The sequence below is a fragment of the Alosa sapidissima genome, chromosome 8 (genome assembly GCF_018492685.1).
Source record: "Alosa sapidissima isolate fAloSap1 chromosome 8, fAloSap1.pri, whole genome shotgun sequence".
NCBI lineage: Eukaryota > Metazoa > Chordata > Actinopteri > Clupeiformes > Clupeidae > Alosa > Alosa sapidissima.
Genome location: NC_055964.1, coordinates 22,271,548 through 22,291,988, shown reverse-complemented (window position 1 = coordinate 22,291,988; position 20,441 = coordinate 22,271,548). Strand labels below are relative to the sequence as shown.

General features: G+C 40.4%; 3 protein-coding genes across 3 annotated transcripts; all 3 read left to right on the top strand.

Annotated features, from left to right (window-relative positions):
* Positions 1-764: 764 nt before the first annotated feature.
* Positions 765-3,745, top strand: LOC121715708 (hydroxycarboxylic acid receptor 2-like; the record flags this gene model as incomplete). The annotated part of the gene is made up of 3 exons (XM_042101598.1): positions 765-860; positions 2,136-2,700; positions 3,659-3,745. Coding segments are annotated over exons 2-3 (477 nt in total), but the record flags the coding sequence as incomplete, so codon positions are not given.
* Positions 3,746-12,270, top strand: LOC121715754 (hydroxycarboxylic acid receptor 2-like). Its single transcript, XM_042101669.1, has 2 exons — positions 3,746-4,314; positions 12,189-12,270. Exon 1 carries the CDS (start codon positions 3,758-3,760, stop codon positions 4,304-4,306), a length of 549 nt encoding a protein of 182 aa, XP_041957603.1. The 5' UTR covers positions 3,746-3,757; the 3' UTR covers positions 4,307-4,314; positions 12,189-12,270.
* Positions 9,828-16,520, top strand: LOC121715751. Its single transcript, XM_042101665.1, is given in 6 exon segments — positions 9,828-10,826; positions 11,428-12,023; positions 12,025-12,077; positions 12,199-12,252; positions 14,024-14,415; positions 15,588-16,520. Coding segments are annotated over 6 exon segments (2,166 nt in total). The 5' UTR covers positions 9,828-10,445; the 3' UTR covers positions 16,278-16,520.
* Positions 16,521-20,441: the final 3,921 nt, after the last annotated feature.

Here is a 20,441-nt window from a genome sequence, read left to right as displayed (position 1 = left end):
TTTACCTTCAACTTTTAAACGGTCTACTTTTAAACTGTCTACTTTTAAACTATCATTAAACTTTCTATTAAACTAGCTGTCTATCAACAACTTTTAAACTATCTACTGTCTATCAACAACTTTTAAACTATCTACATTCAGCTTTTAAACAGTCTACTTTTAAACTATCAACTTTTATTAAGCTATGCAACCACCATGTCTATCCTAGCATCACCCTAGTAACCATCTCTGTATTATCTGTTTTAACTATACATGATATTTTACATCACAACTTTAGCATTTTCATGCACTGGTAATTCCTTGGAATTGCATTTCTAGTTTACGTTTATTATTCTAAAACCTTTTGGTGAATAATATGCAAACGTTACAATGCTTAGCTACCTGATTTATATACAGTATAAGGTAAGGTAAGGTAAGTAAGGTAACTTTATTTTTTATTTATACCCAAGGATAGTCGATTTGGTTTGCAGTAGAGTGAGTCCGCTGCTTCCACACACACAGACAACACTTCCACACACACAGACAACACTTAGGACAATAAGTGAACATGACAGTGATAACAATGCTTCAGACTGAGAAACATGGATACAGATATACAAAAAGATAACGGACAGAGTAAAAACCATCATGGCAGACACAGAACTAGGTCAGAACGCTTCTTTTTTTTAAAGTATATTTTTGGGCTTTTTATGCCTTTAATGTGACAGGACAGTAGAACAGGAAGCGAGTGGGAGAGAGAGTCGGGGTATGATCCGGAAAGGACCACGGGGCGGGAATCGAACCTGGGTCGCCGGCTAACAGTGCAGGTGCCCCAGCCAGTTGCGCCACAGCTGGGGCCGGTCAGAACGCTTCTTATACAAGTAAGTTTGTGGACCCTTTTGGTGTTATCACACTCAAATAAAGTCAAATAAAAAAAATAAAAAAAATGATTTATAGTTTTAGAAAAGGAGGGGATAACTCTGGAAAAACAGCTGAGACACAAAAACTAACTCTTGCAGTTAGTTTTTGAAACTACTAACTCATGTAGTTTGTCTATCGACCTGCACAGCTGGGTTACACTTTACTTGACAGTATTGACATAAGAGTGACATGACACTGTCATGAATGTGTCATAAACAAGTCATAAACGTTTATGACATAACACTTCTGTTATTAAGTGACATTCGGTTTTTGTCATAACAAGTTAGGGTTAGGATTAGGGTTATGGTTAGCTTTAGGGTTAGGATTAGAGTTAAGGTTAGGGTTAGAGGTCAGGATCAGGGTTAGGGTTCATGTGTCATGACAGTGTCATGTGTTCATGACAGTGTCATGTCACTCATGTCAATACTGTCAAGTAAAGTGTTACCCAAAGCTGAACCATAAGCACATAGCAATTCTAAAAAACAATTTTTGACAGAACTGTTTGCTTTTTGCAAGAGATGTACAATGTTTTGCTTGTTTGGTGTAACATTTTGTGGTTATTGCATGGAATTTTAGATAGTGCCAAAGCAATCTAAAGCAAACACCCACTGTGAATTGAGCTGTTGAATATGATAGTTAAAAACAGACTGCGACCACATCTTTTTTAATCTGGGTCTAGTCACAGCATCTCATTAACATCATAACCAATGCCCTCGTTTGGAACCGGGGCATGTCTCGCATTTTGAATGGCAATGCCTTAACTTAAAAAGGCACACAAGTGTTCAGTGTCTGTTGAAATAGCAAGCTGGGTACGATCATATAGTCTCTACTTATGTATCATATGTAACTGTAAGTGTAATTTTGATTTGTTTTATATTTTGTTCTTACAGTCTACTATAAAACATTCTATATAACGTGTTTCCTTACTCAAAAAAATTAGAAATACTGCTTTGGTCACCTTTTCCTCTGTAAAAGTCTCTATCATTTGAATTTCAGCACTCTAAATGACCTTGCCTTTATGCTTGAGTTTCAGCAGTAATGGCAATTAGTGCGCTAAGCACATATAGCACATACTGTAATAGCACATACATGCTACAGGTGCTCAGAAACAAGTCAGTGAGTCATACAGTAGATAGTGTGTTTATAGCCTACTCAAAGTGTGATCTCGGTAATGTGTGTAAATAAAGTGTTCTAGTAATGCTCCTGAGGTTGACAAAGACTGCTTTTTTTGTCAGGTTGACTTGAGGTCCGCCTGAGTGAAGTGCGTCATTTCCAGGAGGGACACCTGGGGGACTTTCCTTGTGACCATACAGATCCCCCTTCAGCTCATTCTTATTTAACCAGCAAAGCCCAAATGTTTAACTTAAAAAAATAATCTTCTATTAAATATTCTACTTTGGTAAAAGCAAAATGCTCCCAGAGCCAAACTCGACCACAACTTTAAACCTCACAGCTCTGATACCTGGTGGCTGTCCACCAGTCGGTATTCAACTGGAAGGCGTGATCTTACCACCAGTCCTCACCATTGATGTCATACTGGGGTTGCTGGGAAACATACTCGCTCTGTGGATCTTCTGGTTTAAACTGAAGGCTTGGAACCCCAACAACTTGTTCCTCTTCAACCTGGTTATCGCCGATTTCTTGGCTCTGGTGAGTCTGCCGCTGAGGATCGATGCCTTGCTCAGGGGCTACTGGGTGTTTGGAGACGGCTTGTGCCGGATGAACCTCTTCCTGATGTTTTCCAATCGCTCAGCAAGCATCGCACTCATGACTGTGGTGGCCATTTACCGCTACTTTAAGGTGAGGAAAATAACACTGACCATGTTATGTCAAACATTTCTACGCCTACTGATGAATCTTAACATCTCAACTTGTACAGTGTACAGGATACCCTAATCATTCATCATTATCTTATGAATTAGAATTATGTCCCTTCTTCCTTCCATCAATCTCAATCAAGCGTATTTTATATTATTTATGTGTCATTTTATAAAAAGCCAGGTCAATAATCTTTGTACCCTGGTGGTATACAGCATCAATGGAAGTTTGAACAAAAGCTAACTTTTTTAATTTGACTAATCTTTTTCAATCCATTTACTTGTGAATAATACATGTGTGTGTGTGAAGTTGGCACACCATAAGATGAAAATATGAATATAAGTATTTTGATTTGTTTGTGTCCATTTGTGCAGGCAAAATAAACATTTGTGCACAAACTGTCTTAAAGATATTAAACTTTAACTTGTTTAGTGACCTGGAGTCACCGATTAACACCCAAATGGCTCTAAAATAGCTGGAATCTTACAAACGATGCACAAACGATTCCAACTATTTTGGAGTCATTTTGGCGTTGATGGGGTGCTGGGCCAGGTCATGAAACAATTCAATGTTAAATATCTTTAGGATGGTTTTAGCACATATGTTTATTTTACCTGCACAAAACGATTCAACCATTTTCAAGTCATTTATTATTATATGACTTTTAATGTTATTTAATGTTATTAATGGGGTACACAAATATTTATCCAACTCTTGTTTCTCCAACTATTTTGGAGTCAGTTTTGGAATGAATCAATGAGTGAATGAATATGAATATTTTGTATCTCTTAAAAAAGCATGAATAATGTTTCTTTCACAAACTAAGATAATATTTAAGGGTTAATAATGGCTGGAGTATATCTTCAAATAAATGCATGAGACAATCCATGCAGTCTTACAGTAAACTACAGTGAAACAAAAACATGTTCTTATGTTCCAGGTGTGCCACCCTCACCACCCCTTCAACCGCATGACCAAGCGGCAGGCTGCCTTCGCGTCGGTGTTCGTCTGGCTGTTGGTGATCAGCCCTCGGGTTCCCATGCTGGCTTACAGCCACATTAAGGGCAGCGGTGACAAGACCCAGTGTTTCTTCTTCACTTCTTACAAAGAGGCGTCCCGTGGTATCCTCATCCTGGTGGGCATGCACCGCATCCTGACAGTGCTGGAGTTCATCCTCCCATTGGCCATGCTGATGTTCTGTTCCATCCGAATCTCCAGATTCCTAAAGAAGCGAACGATGGGAAAACCTGGCAAGGTGCGCAAGGCGATGAGAGTGTGCGTCGTTATCGTCACGGTGTTCATGGTTTGCTTCCTGCCCACCACGGTGACGACCATCGGGGTGTGGGTCATCCGCTCATATCACCCATGGGACTGTAACGCCTTCTACACCTTCACCCAGATCACCATTGCGTCTTTTGGGTTGAACTTCCTGAACTCTGCCCTGGACCCCATCATCTACGTCTTCTCCAGCACCATGTTTAGGAGGGCGCTGTTGGGTGCTCTGCCACGTGCCCTGCGCTGTGGACAGGACACAGAGGAGAGCAACTCAATCCACCATCCAGCAAGAGCTGAAGTCCATGAGAGCTGACAGCTGGAGTGAGTAGATTCACTGAAAGTCCAAATAAAGTCAACTCTGTTGAAGTCTTTATTCTAAGTAGGCTATTATTTTGTTTTTCACTACTAAGCAGTAGTGAAATTAAACTCTTGGTGCATTAAACTCTTGCTAAAACCCAATTTTGCAAACTTTTGTGGTTTTATCAAAATACTTAACACAATTCACAAAACCACACACCCAAACCTCATATACCCTGCTAAATTAATCTTTTCATAGTGCTTACTTCCTGATTGAAGTGGTAACAATTAACCATTGAGGTGTTTGGCCAGGTGGCACATATGTTGGTCAATTAGCTCATGTAGTGTCATTTTGAAGTGTTTTGAAATGGCAAACATGAGACTTTGTCATTGTTGTGTCTTTTGCATTGTTGTGTCTTTTGCAGAGAACCGTGTTCACTGCATTTGAAAAGTGCCATTTTGAATTGCAAAATGTGGGTAAAGCAGAAAATGTGTGTAGAGTTTTGAAGACGAGGTTTTGCTCTCTGTGTGTCAGTTTAAATAATTGTGCTTTGCATGCCATTTCAGTGTGTTAGCAATTGGAAAAATCGGTAAATGGTTTTCAAATGTATTTTCAAATAAAATATAAAACCCCTAATTTTAAGTGTATGAAAATGAACTACAACTGTACAACTACAGTAGCAGCACAATGTATCAAAATAAAATACTGTAATTTTGTATTTTGAAAATACTAAAAAATAGGCTTCTCTTTGAAGGGAGCATGAAATCACTTTGTAAACCTTCCATATCTATCTATTTAATCTATTCCTTCATCACTGCACTTACTCCGTTGATAAAGTGGGCAGTGTTTGAGTGCAACAGCTTTTTACTGCCAATGAGAAATGCCCTAAATCTGCAAACAGTCAACAGATCATTATGCTGACCTGCCTGTAACATCTCATAGCCTGCCTACTGTATCAGAGATGTATTCAAGAAGTCACAACTGAACCTGTCAAGTGGTACAAACTAACCACCAAATCTGAGAGCCACAGAATGCGGGCTTAAAGGGACACCAGGCAACGTTTTCGTGTTAATTAATCATCATTGTAAGTCGGTATATGGCTAAATGACTCATTACAGGGCGAATGAAGACTCTCTCGCCTGCCCCTACTGTACTTCTGTAGGAAGAATATCCAGCTTGCAAGTTCGGTGTATCCTACCCAGGACCTTCAGTCTCGCAAAGTCTCAGACATCGCGAGAAGCACTTCCCAGTTGTATTTGTCCTTTTGCCCTTCTACATACACCCGTTCCTCAAACACGCCCCTCCTACAGTCTCCAACTTCACAAACTAAACTGGGGAAATCTGCCTTTCCATTCTTTGCACTACATGCTTGGAATGAACTATATCATTTAGTATAATTTGTATTTTAGTATATTCTTAATCTTCTGCTGTCCTTCTCGCACTAATAAAACAATTTTATTTGTTAAATTGTTGTTTTATTGTTTTTGTTTTTGTTTTATTGTTGTATAAAACAATTAAAACTTATTTGTGGATCCATCCATACTCGAACCTGCTCCGAAGTTTAATAATTTAAATAAAATTAATAACAAGTTTATTTCCAGCGAATGCGAGGTAGAAGTGCTCATATCCGACGAAATGACAAGAATCGTACGTCTTTATCATCTGTAATTAATAACAAACAAAAAACAGGCTAGTGGCAGAACGTGGCAGTGGCTACTAGAGTCAGAGACGTGGCAGATTCATTGGTCAGTCTGCAAGTAGGTGACAGGGTTCGCAGAACTGGGTTTGAGGCATTTGTACTATTACAACACAACTGCATTAATTTAAAAATCATTAAATCAATCGTGTCCAAGTACCACGCATCGCGCATTCAAAGTTTCAAGTGTGGGGAATGGAGTAAAATATGGAGACACAGTATTAAACTATTACTAGCCTATAACCACAAACCGTTATTATCGGCCTACAATAATGTACCCTGGTCAAATCAGTTCCTATGGTGGGTGACTTTGTAGTTCTTCAGAGCCCTATTTTTACTACCCCTGCTGTCTGTACCACGTCCATTACGGACACTATCATCACGATTACCACTGCCACCTCCAGCTATGTTGAGCAAAGTGTCGAAATAAGCATGGTATGCTTAGTGGACACCGTCGTATACACGCAAAGACGCACCTCCATTCACAGACGCACCGTGACTATCACTGTCAATAGTCGATCATAATCTCCATAATTCTCCTTCAGAATCAGAATAGGTGAATAACATAACCTTCCCAAGACTTCATCACACGTGAACGTTTTTTCAACATTTGGTGTCGGCCTATTTCTGCTTCAATTTGTGCAAAATTACGGCCTGCATCGCCGTGTCATTACAAACAAATGCACGTCTTCGTGTTTCTCGCGTGTAACACAAAATTTCCTGAAAACTTTGTGCAGCGAATTTGGGCTTGAATCGAATCTGGATGTCTAGCAATTAGTGGAGGAGAGGGATCTATCGTCTATTTTAACCAGTGTTGTTGTTTGTCACAATCAAAAATACCCTCAAGGGCCGAATTACATATTATTTTGACATTAGGTCGCGGGCCGGAGTTTGAGACCCCTGCTTTAGACTGTCATAATAGGGCCCTCAGCATCTAAAAAGCACAATATGAAGTGGACTGAATAAAAACATGATGTTGGGATAAACACCGACAGTAGCCGATACAGGTCATCGCCCTTCATACATTTGGCATGCCCTTGCTGTTATAGTCTACGATTATGTGGAACATGGGCTTTAACTAAAGGGAAATGCACCTCCGTTCAGTGTCACCAAAAGTGTTTTTTTTTGTCCTTGTGCAAAACAGACTGTTGCCTCATTATTGAATGACAAAGAATGAGTTGCATTGTCTAGGCTACTTGTCGAGACGTTTGCTACAACAATTACCACATATTCGCAATAGCTCTAACCCTAGGTCCATACACATCTTGGTGATACGGTGCACCAACCTGACCAAATTGTAGGCTTTGTACAGTAGGCCTATGTGCAATGTCTGTTAGTCTTACAAAGACCTTTTTTGCAAACACCACGCTCTCCCATTTGTTTTCTGTGGGTGCGTGATCCAGGAAACTTAAAGGTGCTCTAAGTGATGCCACGCGTTTTTTAGGCTAAAAGATTTTATGTCACTTACTGAAAACATCACCTAACCACCTAGCTGTCTGTGTCCTGAATACACTGTAAAAAACACCAGCCCAGAAAGACAGCCCAGACTCCAAAAACGGCAACAAAAATAACCTGGGCAAACCTAGCCCATAAAAATATAACAAACTATTCCAGCAAATCACAGACGAGATAGGCGTTTAGGAGAGTTTCAATTGCACGGGAGCAGCACGGAAGGGAGGGGGAGGAAGTAGCGAGCTAGCTCTCCGTTTTGTTTGAAAGTCAACAGAAGTGACGTTATCCAGCATCGCTTAGAGCACCTTTGGCAAATGGTGGAAGAAAGTTCAGGGCCTATTTTTAGTCCCAGTCCGTCTCTGCCGACTGCTGTTCCCGCTGTTCATTCTTGTGAAGTTTCTTCCGTTTTCATGCCCTGAATGGTAAATTGGTTTCATGTTCATCTTCTTAATGTATAAGACACTGTCGCTATACCTGTCACTATCTTGACTCAAGGGGAGACAGTCTTCATTAACTTGCTTGGCCCTACACAACTACGCCGGCCCTGGGTGTCATAATGACACCTCCAATTTCGTGCAGTTTTGACCATGTCAGCTAGGGCTGCACGATATATCTAAAATCTATCGTTATCGCGATATCAATGCTTGCGATAGACATATCGCCAAGATTACTTAATTTTCGATATATTTTGATACATTTTCTACATTTTTGAATGTCAACATATTTTACCAAACCGATGCGGTCATGCTGCCCGAGAAGCCCGCTGATCCCCTACCAGTTTAGGTGCGCGGTGTTTTAGGTGTTGGTGGGAGCTAAGTCGTGATGGCTGAAGATAGTGAGCAAGGTAGGTTACACTTGGGTGAAGTAGAGGGATTGGTGACTGAAAGGAAATATTTTGGTTTTATGAAGGATGACGTGTTACAAACACAGCGCCAAATGCGTCCTTCTCCACCGTGTTAAAATAAACAATTTCTTTCGTTATCGTTATAGGATCAGAAGATATGTCTTTCACTGTAAGGCTTGTATTTCATGATTTGCATTTAGCAAAAGCCCTAGATAGCAGCAGAGAGGTAATCAGGATTCATTATTTGTAAAAGTTGTTTAGTCTACTTCGTTGGACTGTGAGATCGCAGCCCCTTACTTTCACTTTCTGCTGCCCTCATAGTCTAGCGTTGGATGCGCAGCGTATGAGGTTACAGACTGGGCTACTTAAGATTTTAGATGAGTGACCGCCGCGATATAGCTTAAGTAGCTTTTTTGCTAGGCCCAGCGAAGGCTGGCAATGTGGAATATTCCGCTGGTTGGTGCACAAGTGTTCAGATTGGCTGTCTATCCGATTTTCCACACAACTTCGATAGCCTAGTCAGTAGGTCTCAGCTGTCCACTTTCATCAGGCCATATATAGCCTAGGCTACATAATATTTTATATTTTTTATGTAGAAAATTATACATTTATTTCTGTAATTATACACGGGTTTCTCGTTTACCAAAAACTAGATGCACGTGCAGCCATGGGGCAGAAGACGCTTGGTGGCCGTCCACAACGTTATAAACTTAACCTAAATAGTCGGCTGCTGTAAGCTATAATCGGAATTTTTTGTATACCCCTGTTGTCTCAATGATATACCATTTCATTTCAGGCTATATTTCAGAGTTTGTCGTTCATTTTCTTTATTAATATAACATTGTATTTTGTCATTTTTGGTGAAGACATGCATTCCATTAGGGATATTGAACATATTGAACATTCTCTAACCATCGTGATTTCGAATTGGTGCAGTTTTCAGTATAACAACTCATTTTATTCTTTTCAAGGAGAGCACTGCTCTATGCTGTTCTATGGTGCTTTCTGCCTCTTAGTTGCGCACACATGTTTTCATGACGTTGCATAGAAATCCATGTATACATTTATCCCCCCCCCAACCCTACAGTCTATGCTAGCAGCAAGTAGAATGGAGATTTTTTTTTTTTAAATTAAATATCGTAAGTTATATCGTTATCGCAAGACTCAATAATGTTATCGCATATCGCATGTTTTCCTAATATCGTGCAGCCCTAATGTCAGCCAGAGATACCTGCGAATACAACACCTAATTTTTGCTTTTTCATTTTTAACTAGGTGGGGCTATACATCAGATGAGTGGTTATGGGATGGGTTGACATGGCCCCTTAAGACATGTCAAAAAATGTGGTCCTCCTTGGGCCCTACAGTTCACGAGATATTCACAGAAAACTATGTCCACCCTACCCTACTTTCTGGGGGTCCAGTCCGGCAGGTCAAAACTAAAAACAATGGTTCTGTGTCATCCTTGTGGGGCTACATGCCCACCAAGTTTCGTGCCCCCCGGTCTTTCAGTGTCACGGGAATCGTTGACACAAAATTACTGAAGAAAAAAAAAATCTGGAAGAAAAAAAAACTCGACTAATCCTATATGCCGCTTCGCTGCGCGGCAGTCATAATAACGGCTTCAAACTCATGATACACTGACAGAGAATGAAGTCTTTGACATCAGTGAAGTCTGTCAATGCATGCCCAGAATGATATTGCACTGTGTAAAGCTGTTGGTAAGACCATTTTAGCTGGTTTTTAACTAGCTTGGTACTGTGTAACTGCTAAATGGGTTATATTGACACCAACGGGCATAGGCTATACATGGATGATACATGAGGCAACTTTTTGAGCAATGTTGAAGGGAACCACATTCCCTTAAGTTTTTAGGTTACATGTTTCTGTTCCTGATATGTACCTCAGATATTACAACATTGGACACAATCTGACAAGTTTTTACATCAAAGGAAGAAGGTGAGAAGAGGAAGTGACAACATTAGACACAATCTAACAAGTTTTTACATCAAAGGAAGAAGGTGAGAAGAGGAAGTGACACTGTCACTGTGGTCATGTATACTCCCCTCACTCCTATTTAAAAGAGTGATGTGGAGTGCTATTAACAACCCTGACTGCTATTAATAATCCTGACTATACTTCTGTCATTTTCATTTCCAAAAATGCTCTCAGAGCCAAACCTCACAACTCCAATTCCTGATGGTGATGGTGGTGGCTGTCCACCAGTCGGTGTTCAACTGAAAGGCGTGATCTTAACATTCTTCACCATTGATTTCATACTGGGGTTGTTTGGAAACACACTCGCCCTGTGTATCTTCTGCTTTAAACTGAAGGCTTGGAACCCCAACAACTTGTTCCTCTTCAACCTGGTCATTGCAGACTTCCTGGTTCTAGTGAGTCTGCCATTGAGTATCGACACCTTTCGTAGGGGCTATTGGATATTTGGAGATGGCTTGTGCCGGATCCATTTCTTCCTGATGTTTTCCAGTCGTTCGGCCAGCATTGCATTGATGACTCTGGTGGCCATTAACCGGTACTTTAAGGTGAGGAAACTATTATTATGTCATGTCCACACGGAGCTCTCAACATGTCAAACATATTTATCACAGGATACAGGATAATACCAAACAACTGATCAGTGTTTTAGAAATGTTGAAGCAGTGATTTTCAACCAGGAGTAACTTACCGGTACTTTGACCCAAGAAGCTAGCTATGTATTGTTAATTATAATTGAGAGACAAAATTGTTTGCTAAATAAATCTAATGATAAATGGTTGTAATTGTTTGCTAAATAGTTGCCATAGCAATCAATTATTGATACATAAGATAGTTAATTATATTATAACTACAGTATAATAACTGTAGTAATAATGACTTTTTTGTCAATCCAGAGAGTGTGTGTGACTTTTAAAAATGGCATGATTATAAATGTTCTCTGAATGTGAATAGGTGTCACCTTATGGGATATCCCCTTGGGCATGTGTCTTCCACTGAATCCTGCAATATAGAGCTTAAGGGCCCAGACCACAATCAGTAGATCATGCTAATTTATTTTTTACTAATTCTGAAACATAATCTGATTGAAGAAGAAGACAGGACTGTGACTTTATCAAACATTTTCTCATCACAGTCCTCTTCCTCCAGGTGGTCCATCCTCACCACTACTTTAACCGCATGACCAAGCAGCAGGCTGCATTTGTTTTGCTGTTTGTCTGGCTCCTGGTGATCAGCACTTGGGTTCCCATGCTGGCATTCAACCATATCAAGACCATCCGCAACAACACCCAGTGCGTATTCTTCCTTTCATACACGGAGGACGGTTCCACCATCCTGGTGGGTACATACCATATCCTGTCAGTCCTCGAGTTCATCCTTCCACTGGCCATGCTGCTCTTCTGTTCCATCCAGATCTCCAGCTCCTTGAAGAAGCGACAGATGGGAAAACTGGCCAAGGTGCGCAAGGCGATGAGAGTGTGTGTCGTAATCGTCACGGTGTACATGGTTTGCTTCCTGCCCACCACAGTGATGACCATCGGGCTGTTGGTCATCCGCTTGTATCGCCCATGGAACTGTAACGCCTTCTACACCTTCACCCAGATCTCCTTTGTGTCCTTTGGGTTGAACTTACTGAACTCTGCCCTGGACCCCATCATCTACGTCTTCTCCAGCACCATGTTTAGGAGGGCGCTGTTGGGTGCTCTGCCACGTGCCCTGCGCTGTGGACAGGACACAGAGGAGAGCAACTCAGTCCACCATCCAGCAAGAGCTGAAGTCCATGACAGCTGACAGCTGGAGTGAGTAGATTCACTGAAAGTCCAAATAAAGTCAACTCTGTTGAAGTCTTTATTCTAAGTAGGCTATTATTTTGTTCTTCAGTTTACTGACATTCTCCCTCTTCTCATTAGACCCCTGCAGGGCCATACAGCCCGTGGGCTGGACCCAGTGTTCCAGTTGTGAGCATGTTGACTGGTGAGATTTGCTCATCGCTGATATTATCATTCTGTAAATGTGAGTCAGAGGAAACTTGAAACTTCAGAAAAATGGATCACAGAACTCGTGTCATTGTAGCAAAAAAATCCAGCATCAGACAAAAAAAGAAATATACAGCATATGTACGTAAAAACAATGATCCTGATTCATAACTCCTTGATATCTGGCACAGTGAATCCATTACAGATTTCAATAGGTGATCTAACCTTTATTTTCAGTCTAGCCTATTAATTGTGACATTACCTACTTTATTAGTTGTTAATATGGTTATACTGTTATTTTAGTGTTTTATAAATTGTTTGTATTTTCATTATATCTGTGAAGCAACCTTGGTTGCCATTCAAGGGCATTTTAAATCGGATGAATCATCATCATTTTATTGCCATTATCATTCTGTGATTGTGAGTCAGAGGAAACTTGAAAATGGATCACTGAACTCTTGTCACTGTAGCAAAAAAGTCCAACATCAGATAAGAAAAGACAATTTGGTCATGGTAATCCTGTGATTTCGAAACTTCCTCAATCATTTGTACATTTGTCCCCACAAAAGAACCACATTTCGAAATGCCTGTGCCATTCACAGTTTGTCCTGCTGTTTGTTGTCCTGTTTGTCCTGTCAAACTATTTTTACTATTGGTCAAAATGTAAACAACATGTAACAGTTTTGAAGTAGAATTTTCTGTATTTGTAATAGCAATTTGACAAAAAGTTTTAGACGTCATCTGTTATTCTTTTATATTGATTATACTGTGTTCATATTAAGTTGTTGAAAAATGGTTTATGATGACTAAAGAATTCAGCATCATACAGCAACATTTATTTCATTAAGTCTAGCTAAGTTTACTAATATCCTAATATTATTGTAAACACGTATTTATTAATAACAAATTATTGGTATTTCATCATTTAACTTTAGCTGCCTGATGGCAACTTATAAATACTAAAGGATAAGGTTTGAAGTTACCAGAAAGGGTTGACGTGGTTAGTAATCAAGGGTCTATGATGTTGTTAGCATGACCAAAGTTAGCAGCTAATATTACTGAAATGTAAAATCTTAGCTAAAACATCCTACTGAAACACCACCTGTCTATACGTTGTAGATCACATTGCATTTTTCTGCTTTTTTTGCACTTCTGATTAGACGCAAACTGCATTTTGTTGTCTTTGTACTTGTACTCTGCACAATGACAATAAAGTTGAATCTAATCTAATCTAGCTAAATAAATATTTAGAGAAGGTTTAATTAAGGTTCATGATTTATTTAATAGTGTTGTCTGTATGTTTCATTTAATAAGTGAATGCTATTTACATGATTAATTTTTGCATTAATTTCATCACATGCATTTATATTATTTTAATACAATTTCTTGTTAGACATAAGAAATAAATATCCAGGTTCAAATTATTCAGGATTCTCCCCTTATTTGCTTATGTTTTTAGGTTACATGTTTCTGTTCCTGATATGCGCCTCAGGATATTAAAACATTAGACACAGTCTGACACGTTTTGTACTACAATACTGCATTTGACCTTCGACTGATTTGTTTGCAAACACTGTGTTTTTGACATGATTGCTTGCCACAGAAAAAAGGAAGAAGGTGAGTAGAGAGGAAGTTGCAAATGTCCTAAATTTCAAAATGTCTCTTACTGTGGTCATACCCCCTCATTCCTATTTATGTGGAGTGCTAACAATCCTGACTAATAATCCTGACTATACTTCTGTCATTTTCATTTCCAAAAATGCTCTCAGAGCCAAACCTCACAACTCCAATTCCTGGTGGTGGTGGTGGTGGTGGTGGTGGTGGCAGTGGCTGTCCACCAGTCGGTATTCAACTGGAAGGCGTGATCTTACCGCCAGTCCTCACCATTGATGTCATACTGGGATTGCTTGGAAACATACTCGCCCTGTGGATCTTCTGGTTTAAACTGAAGGCTTGGAACCCCAACAACTTGTTCCTCTTCAACCTGGTTATTGCGGATTTCCTGGCTCTGGTGAGTCTGCCACTGAGGATTGATGCCTTGCTCAGGGGCCACTGGGTGTTTGGCGATATCTTGTGCCGGATGAACCTCTTCCTGATGTTTTCCAATCGCTCAGCAAGCATCGCACTTATGACTGTGGTGGCCATTTACCGCTACTTTAAGGTGAGGAAAATAAAACTGACCATGTTATGTAAACATTTCCACGCCTACTGATGAATCTTAATCCTCTTAGATGCTGGGTAACGTCACTTCTGTTTACGTTCAAACAAAACAGAAAGCTAGCTCGCTACTTTCTCCCCCTCCCTCTTGGCAATTGAGACTCTCCTAAACGCGCATCTCAAACAGTTTGTTATGTTTTTATGGGCAAGGTTTGCCCAAGTTGTTTTGTGGCTGTTTTTGGAGCCTGGGTTGTCCACAGAGATCTCGTTTATTTAAAGTGTATTCAGGACACAGGCAACTAGCAGATGGTGAGGTGATGTTTGCTGTAAGTGACAAAGCTTAGAGCACCATAACATCTCAAATTGTACAGTGTACAGGATACCCTAATCATTCATCATTAATTCTCTTTGTTCCATGAGAATATAGAATTATGTCCCTTCTTCCTTCCATCAATCTCAATCAAGTGTATTTTATATTATTTATGTGTCATTTTATAAAAAGCCAGGTCAATAATCTTTGTACCCTGGTGGTATACAGCATCAATGGAAGTTTGAACAAAAGTTAACTTTTTTAATTTGATTAATATTTTTCAATTAATACGTTTTTTGATTTGTTTGTGCCCATTTGTGCAGGCAAAATAAACATTTGTGCACAAACTGTTTTAAACTGTATTAAACTTTAAACTTGTTTAGTGACCTGGGGTCACTCAGCACCCCATTAACACCCAAATGACTCCAAAATAGTTGGAATCGATGCACAAACGATGCAAAAACGATTCCAACTATTTTGGAGTCATTTGGCCGTTGATGGGGTGCTGGGCAAGGTCATGAAACAATTTAATGTTGAATTCTTTAAGATGGTTTGAGCGCATATGTTTACCTGCACAACGTGAACAAACGATTCAACCATTTTCGAGTCATTTGGATGTTCATGATGCGCTGAGTGACATCACTTGCCAAGCAAATAACACTTAACATAACAGACAATGGTGCACAAATGGATCTGAATGATTATGAATATTTTGTATTTCTTAAAAAACACAAATAATGTTTCTTTCACAAACTAAGATCAGATTTAAGGGTTAATAATGGCTGGAGTATATCTTCAAATAAATGCATGAGACAATCCATTGTCAGGTTTAAACTACAGTAAAACAAAAACATGTTATGTTTCAGGTGTGCCACTCTCACCACCGCTTCAACCGCATGACCAAGCGGCAGGCTGCCTTCGTGTCGGTGTTCGTCTGGCTGTTGGTGATCAGCCCTCGGGTTCCCATGCTGGCTTACAGCCACATCAAGGGCAGCGGTGACAAGACCCAGTGTTTCTTCTTCACTTCTTACAAAGAGGCGTCCCGTGGTATCCTCATCTTGGTCGGCATGCACCGCATCCTGACAGTGCTGGAGTTCATCCTCCCATTGGCCATGCTGATGTTCTGTTCCATCCGAATCTCCAGATTCCTAAAGAAGCGAACAATGGGAAAACCTGGCAAGGTGCGTAAGGCGATGAGAGTGTGCGTCGTTATCGTCACGGTGTTCATGGTTTGCTTCCTGCCCACCACGGTGACGACTATCGGGGTGTGGGTCATCCGCTCGTATCGCCCATGGGACTGTAACGCCTTCTACACCTTCACCCAGATCACCATTGTGTCCTTTGGGTTGAACTTCCTGAACTCTGCCCTGGACCCCATCATCTACGTCTTCTCCAGCACCATGTTTAGGAGGGCGCTGTTGGGTGCTCTGCCACGTGCCCTGCGCTGCGGACAGGACACAGAGGAGAGCACAGTGTCCTCAGCAAGAACTCAATCCACCACCCAGCAAGAGCTGAAGTCCATGAGAGCTGTCAGTGGGAGTGAGGCCATATCATAAGTCTCACCCTCAGGCTTCCAGTTCTTGGGACTAAGAAAAATATGAATGGGTGTCAAAGTGACAGAGATAAATAATTGTTTGGTCTCGTTTGAATTGCGGCATAAATTTCACTAGCCTGGTTAACACCAGGACATTGAAATTGAGAGTGGGTTTGGAAAGGCTTCATTGACTTATGACTTCCAGGGGCATAAGCAGTAGTGAAATTAAACTTAAATTGGTGCATTAAACTCTTACCTAATCTTTTCAGAAGTGCAGCAATCAAATATTTCTTGTAAACAAAGGTTTTACAGTTTTCTTCCAATTGCTAAAACCCAATTTTGCAAACTTTTGTGGTTTTATCAAAATACTTCACACAATTCACAAAACCACACACCCAAACCTCATATACCCTGCTAAATTAATCTTTTCATAGTGCTTACTTCCTGATTGAAGTGGTAACAATTAACCATTGAGGTGTTTGGCCAGGTGGCACATATGTTGGTCAATTAGCTCATGTAGTGTCATTTTGAATGGCAGTGTTTTGAAATGGCAAACATGTGACTGTCATTGTTGTGTCTTTTGCATTGTTGTATCTTTTGCAGAGAACCGTGTTCACTGCATTTGAAAAGTGCCATTTTGAATTGCAAAATGTGGGTAAAGCAAAAAATGTGTGTAGAGTTTTGAAGACGAGGTTTTGCTCTCTGTGTGTCAGTTTAAATAATTGTGCTTTGCATGTCATTTCAGTATGTTAGCAATTGGAAAAATCGGTAAATGGTTTTCAAATGTATTTTCAATTAAAATATAAAACCCCTAATTTTAAGTGTATGAAAATGAACTACAACTGTACAACTACAGTAGCAGCACAATGTATCAAAATAAAATACTGTAATTTTGTATTTTGAAAATACAAAAAAATAGACTTCTCTTTGAAGGGAGCATGAAATCACTTTGTAAACCTTCCATATCTAATCTATTTAATCTATTCCTTCATCACTGCACTTACTCCGTAGATAAAGTGGGCAGTGTTTGAGTGCAACAGCTTTTCACCGCCAATGAGAAATACCCTAAATCTGCAAACAGTCAACAGATTATGCTGACCTGCCTGTAACATCTCATAGCCTACCTACTGTATCAGAGATGTATTCAAGAAGTCACAACTGAACCTGTCAAGTGGTACAAACTAACCACCAAATCTGAGAGCCACAGAATGCAGGCTTAAAGGGACACCAGGCAACGTTTTCGTGTTAATTAATCATCTTCGTAAGTCGGTATATGGCTAAATGACTCATTACAGGGTGAATGAAGACTCTCTCGCCCACCCCTACTGCCTGTAGGAAGAATATCCCGCTTGCAAGTTCGGTGTATCCTACCCAGGACCTTCAGTCTCACAAAGTCTCAGACATCGCTAGAAGCACTTCCCAGTTGTATTTGTCCTTTTGCCCTTCTACATACACCTGTTCCTCAAACACGCCCCTCCTACAGTCTCCAACTTCACAAACTAAACTGGGGAAATCTGCCTTTCCATTCTTTGCACTACATGCTTGGAATGAACTATATCATTTAGTATAATTTGTATTTTAGTATATTCTTAATCTTCTGCTGTCCTTATTGCTTAGTTGTGTTTTTATATTATATATACTTTTAATTATTTTTTTCTGCTGTTAGTGAATGTGTGTGTGATGTCTGTATGCTACTGAGACCTTGAATTTCCCCTTGGGGATCAATAAAGTATCTATCTATCTATCTATCTATCTATCTACAACATACACTCAACGTGGACTCCTTACCCTCCTTAAATGTTTTTAAAAGTATTTTAAAGCTGGCTTACACTGAACAGTGTCACTGTTTCTAGTGTTCTATTTTATTCTAATGTATATTAGCTCTCCCTAGTCTTTGTTGTCTCGGACTCTGTGTCCTCTGTGTTAGTGTGCTATTGATGTTTTTGCTCTGTACCAATGTCCCATGTTGTATTTTCTTTGTCTTTTTTAATTTAAATAATTGCTGCCATCTTGACCAGGGGCCTCATGTACAAAGGCTTGCGTGGATTTCATACTAAAACATTGCTTACTTGCAAACCTGCAAAGTAGCGTACGCACAAAAAAAATCCTTATGTATAAAACTGTGCATACGCAGCATTCCACGCAGCTTTTCTTTGTACATCCCAAGTAATGCACGAGCATTACACTACACTCCACATGCACGAGCATTACACTCCACCCTCCTCCCTCAATCACACACATTGTAATATGCTAACTAGAAGGCCGCTCGAGAACGCAGACCTCCGAGAAGACAAAATGGCCTATCTCGCACTAATAATAACAATTAAAACTCATTTGTGGATCCATCCATACTCGAACCTGCTCCAAAGTTTAATAATTTAAATCAAATTAATAACAAGTTTTTTTCCAGCGAATGCGAGGTAGAAGTGCTCATATCCGACGAAATGACAAGAATCGTACGTCTTTATCATCTGTAATTAATAACAAACAAAAAAACAGGCTAGTGGCAGAACGTGGCAGTGGCTACTAGAGTCAGAGACGTGGCAGATTCATTGGTCAGTCTGCAAGTAGGTGACAGGGTTCGCAGAACTGGGTTTGAGACATTTGTACTATTATAACACAACTGCATTAATTTAAAAATCATTAAATCAATCGTGTCCAAGTACCACGCATCGCGCACTCAAAGTGGAATAAACAAAGTTGATCCAGCCACATCGCCACAACATTAGGCCTACAATTTCTGGATCATATCCCTATATTTGCACACAAGTGCGACAACAATAATGTGAATGCTTAGGCTACTCGAGGAAAGTCAAGTAGGCTATCCTATGCAGTCAATCACACTAAGGTAAATAGCTTATATTCGCGCTTATTAGTCAGGCTATAGCTGGATGATCCTGTCCCATATGTATTTTTTTTTAAAATGAAAACTATCGGAGATATGAAAGGAAAACACTCGGCAAATTGTTAAGGCATATGCAAATGCGTGAAGCCGACCCCATTTATCACAGGTTTTGTGGAAAGCTCTTCAGTCAGTCATCAACACTCGTGTAACCAAATATCGCGCTGTGGATTTCCCGTTTACCCAACAAAACTAGATGCGCGCGCAGCCGTGAGGCAGAATATGCTTGGTGGCCGTCCACAATGTTATAAACTTAACCTAAATAGTTGAATGCTGTAAGTGTGGCAGAGCTGAGGGGTTATTGATTCTAGACGACTACGCCATCTAGGGGATTGCGCCCCAAGAAGTTTAGTTTTAAAGGGTGGTTACTCTCAACCAATGACACAGGTTCGCATACATCAAGAGACTGAAGACGTGATTTACAAAAAAATACAAAGTCTTTTTATTAAGAGATTGACAAAGTACTAACAGAGTGATCACTCCTTAAAACACAAGCGGATACGAGCAGTTATAATATGTTATAAGATGTGTGGACCATGCAGGGCCCGGAGAGACTACTCAGCTGGATAGTGTGGGGAGAAACAGGGCTGTAGCTTACCACGGCAGGGGTAGACTGAAGAGGAGGGGGACGGGTCCAAAACCACACCACACGTGAACACAGCAAGATCAAAATACAAAAGAAAAGAAAGCAAAACCCTGGAGGTGCACAAAATAGAAGACCAGTGAGGAAAGGGCTCCACCACCGACCCACTGCTCGAGGTCAAACAGCTCCTGTCTTCCACACACACCAAGGGAGAGAGAAAGAGAAGGGCAACAATGTTTAGTGAGGGCAGGGAGGTCACAAAAAATGGCTAGTTGGACATAGCATACAATAATGTGTAGGACACTTAGCTTTTATGTACACAGAGCCCTGGGCCTTCCACTTAGTACTAGGCGGGAGGTCCCTGCATACTGCCCCAATGGTCCACTGCAAGACACAACCACAAGATTCCAAGGCCCACGCACACACACATGCACCCTAAACCGCAGACGAACACACACAAGCATGCACCTCAACCACAGACACACACACACACACACACACACACACACACACTCACAAGCACATGCACCCCAACCACAAACACACGCGCACACACACAAGCACATACAGTCAACTCTCCTATTTAGGAGAGTGAAATGAAAAAAAGAAAATAAACAAACAAAAACAACACACAGCGTGAAGACAATGGACACAAAAGTAGGCCTAAACCATATAGCAACAGGCGGTGGTGATAGAGACGA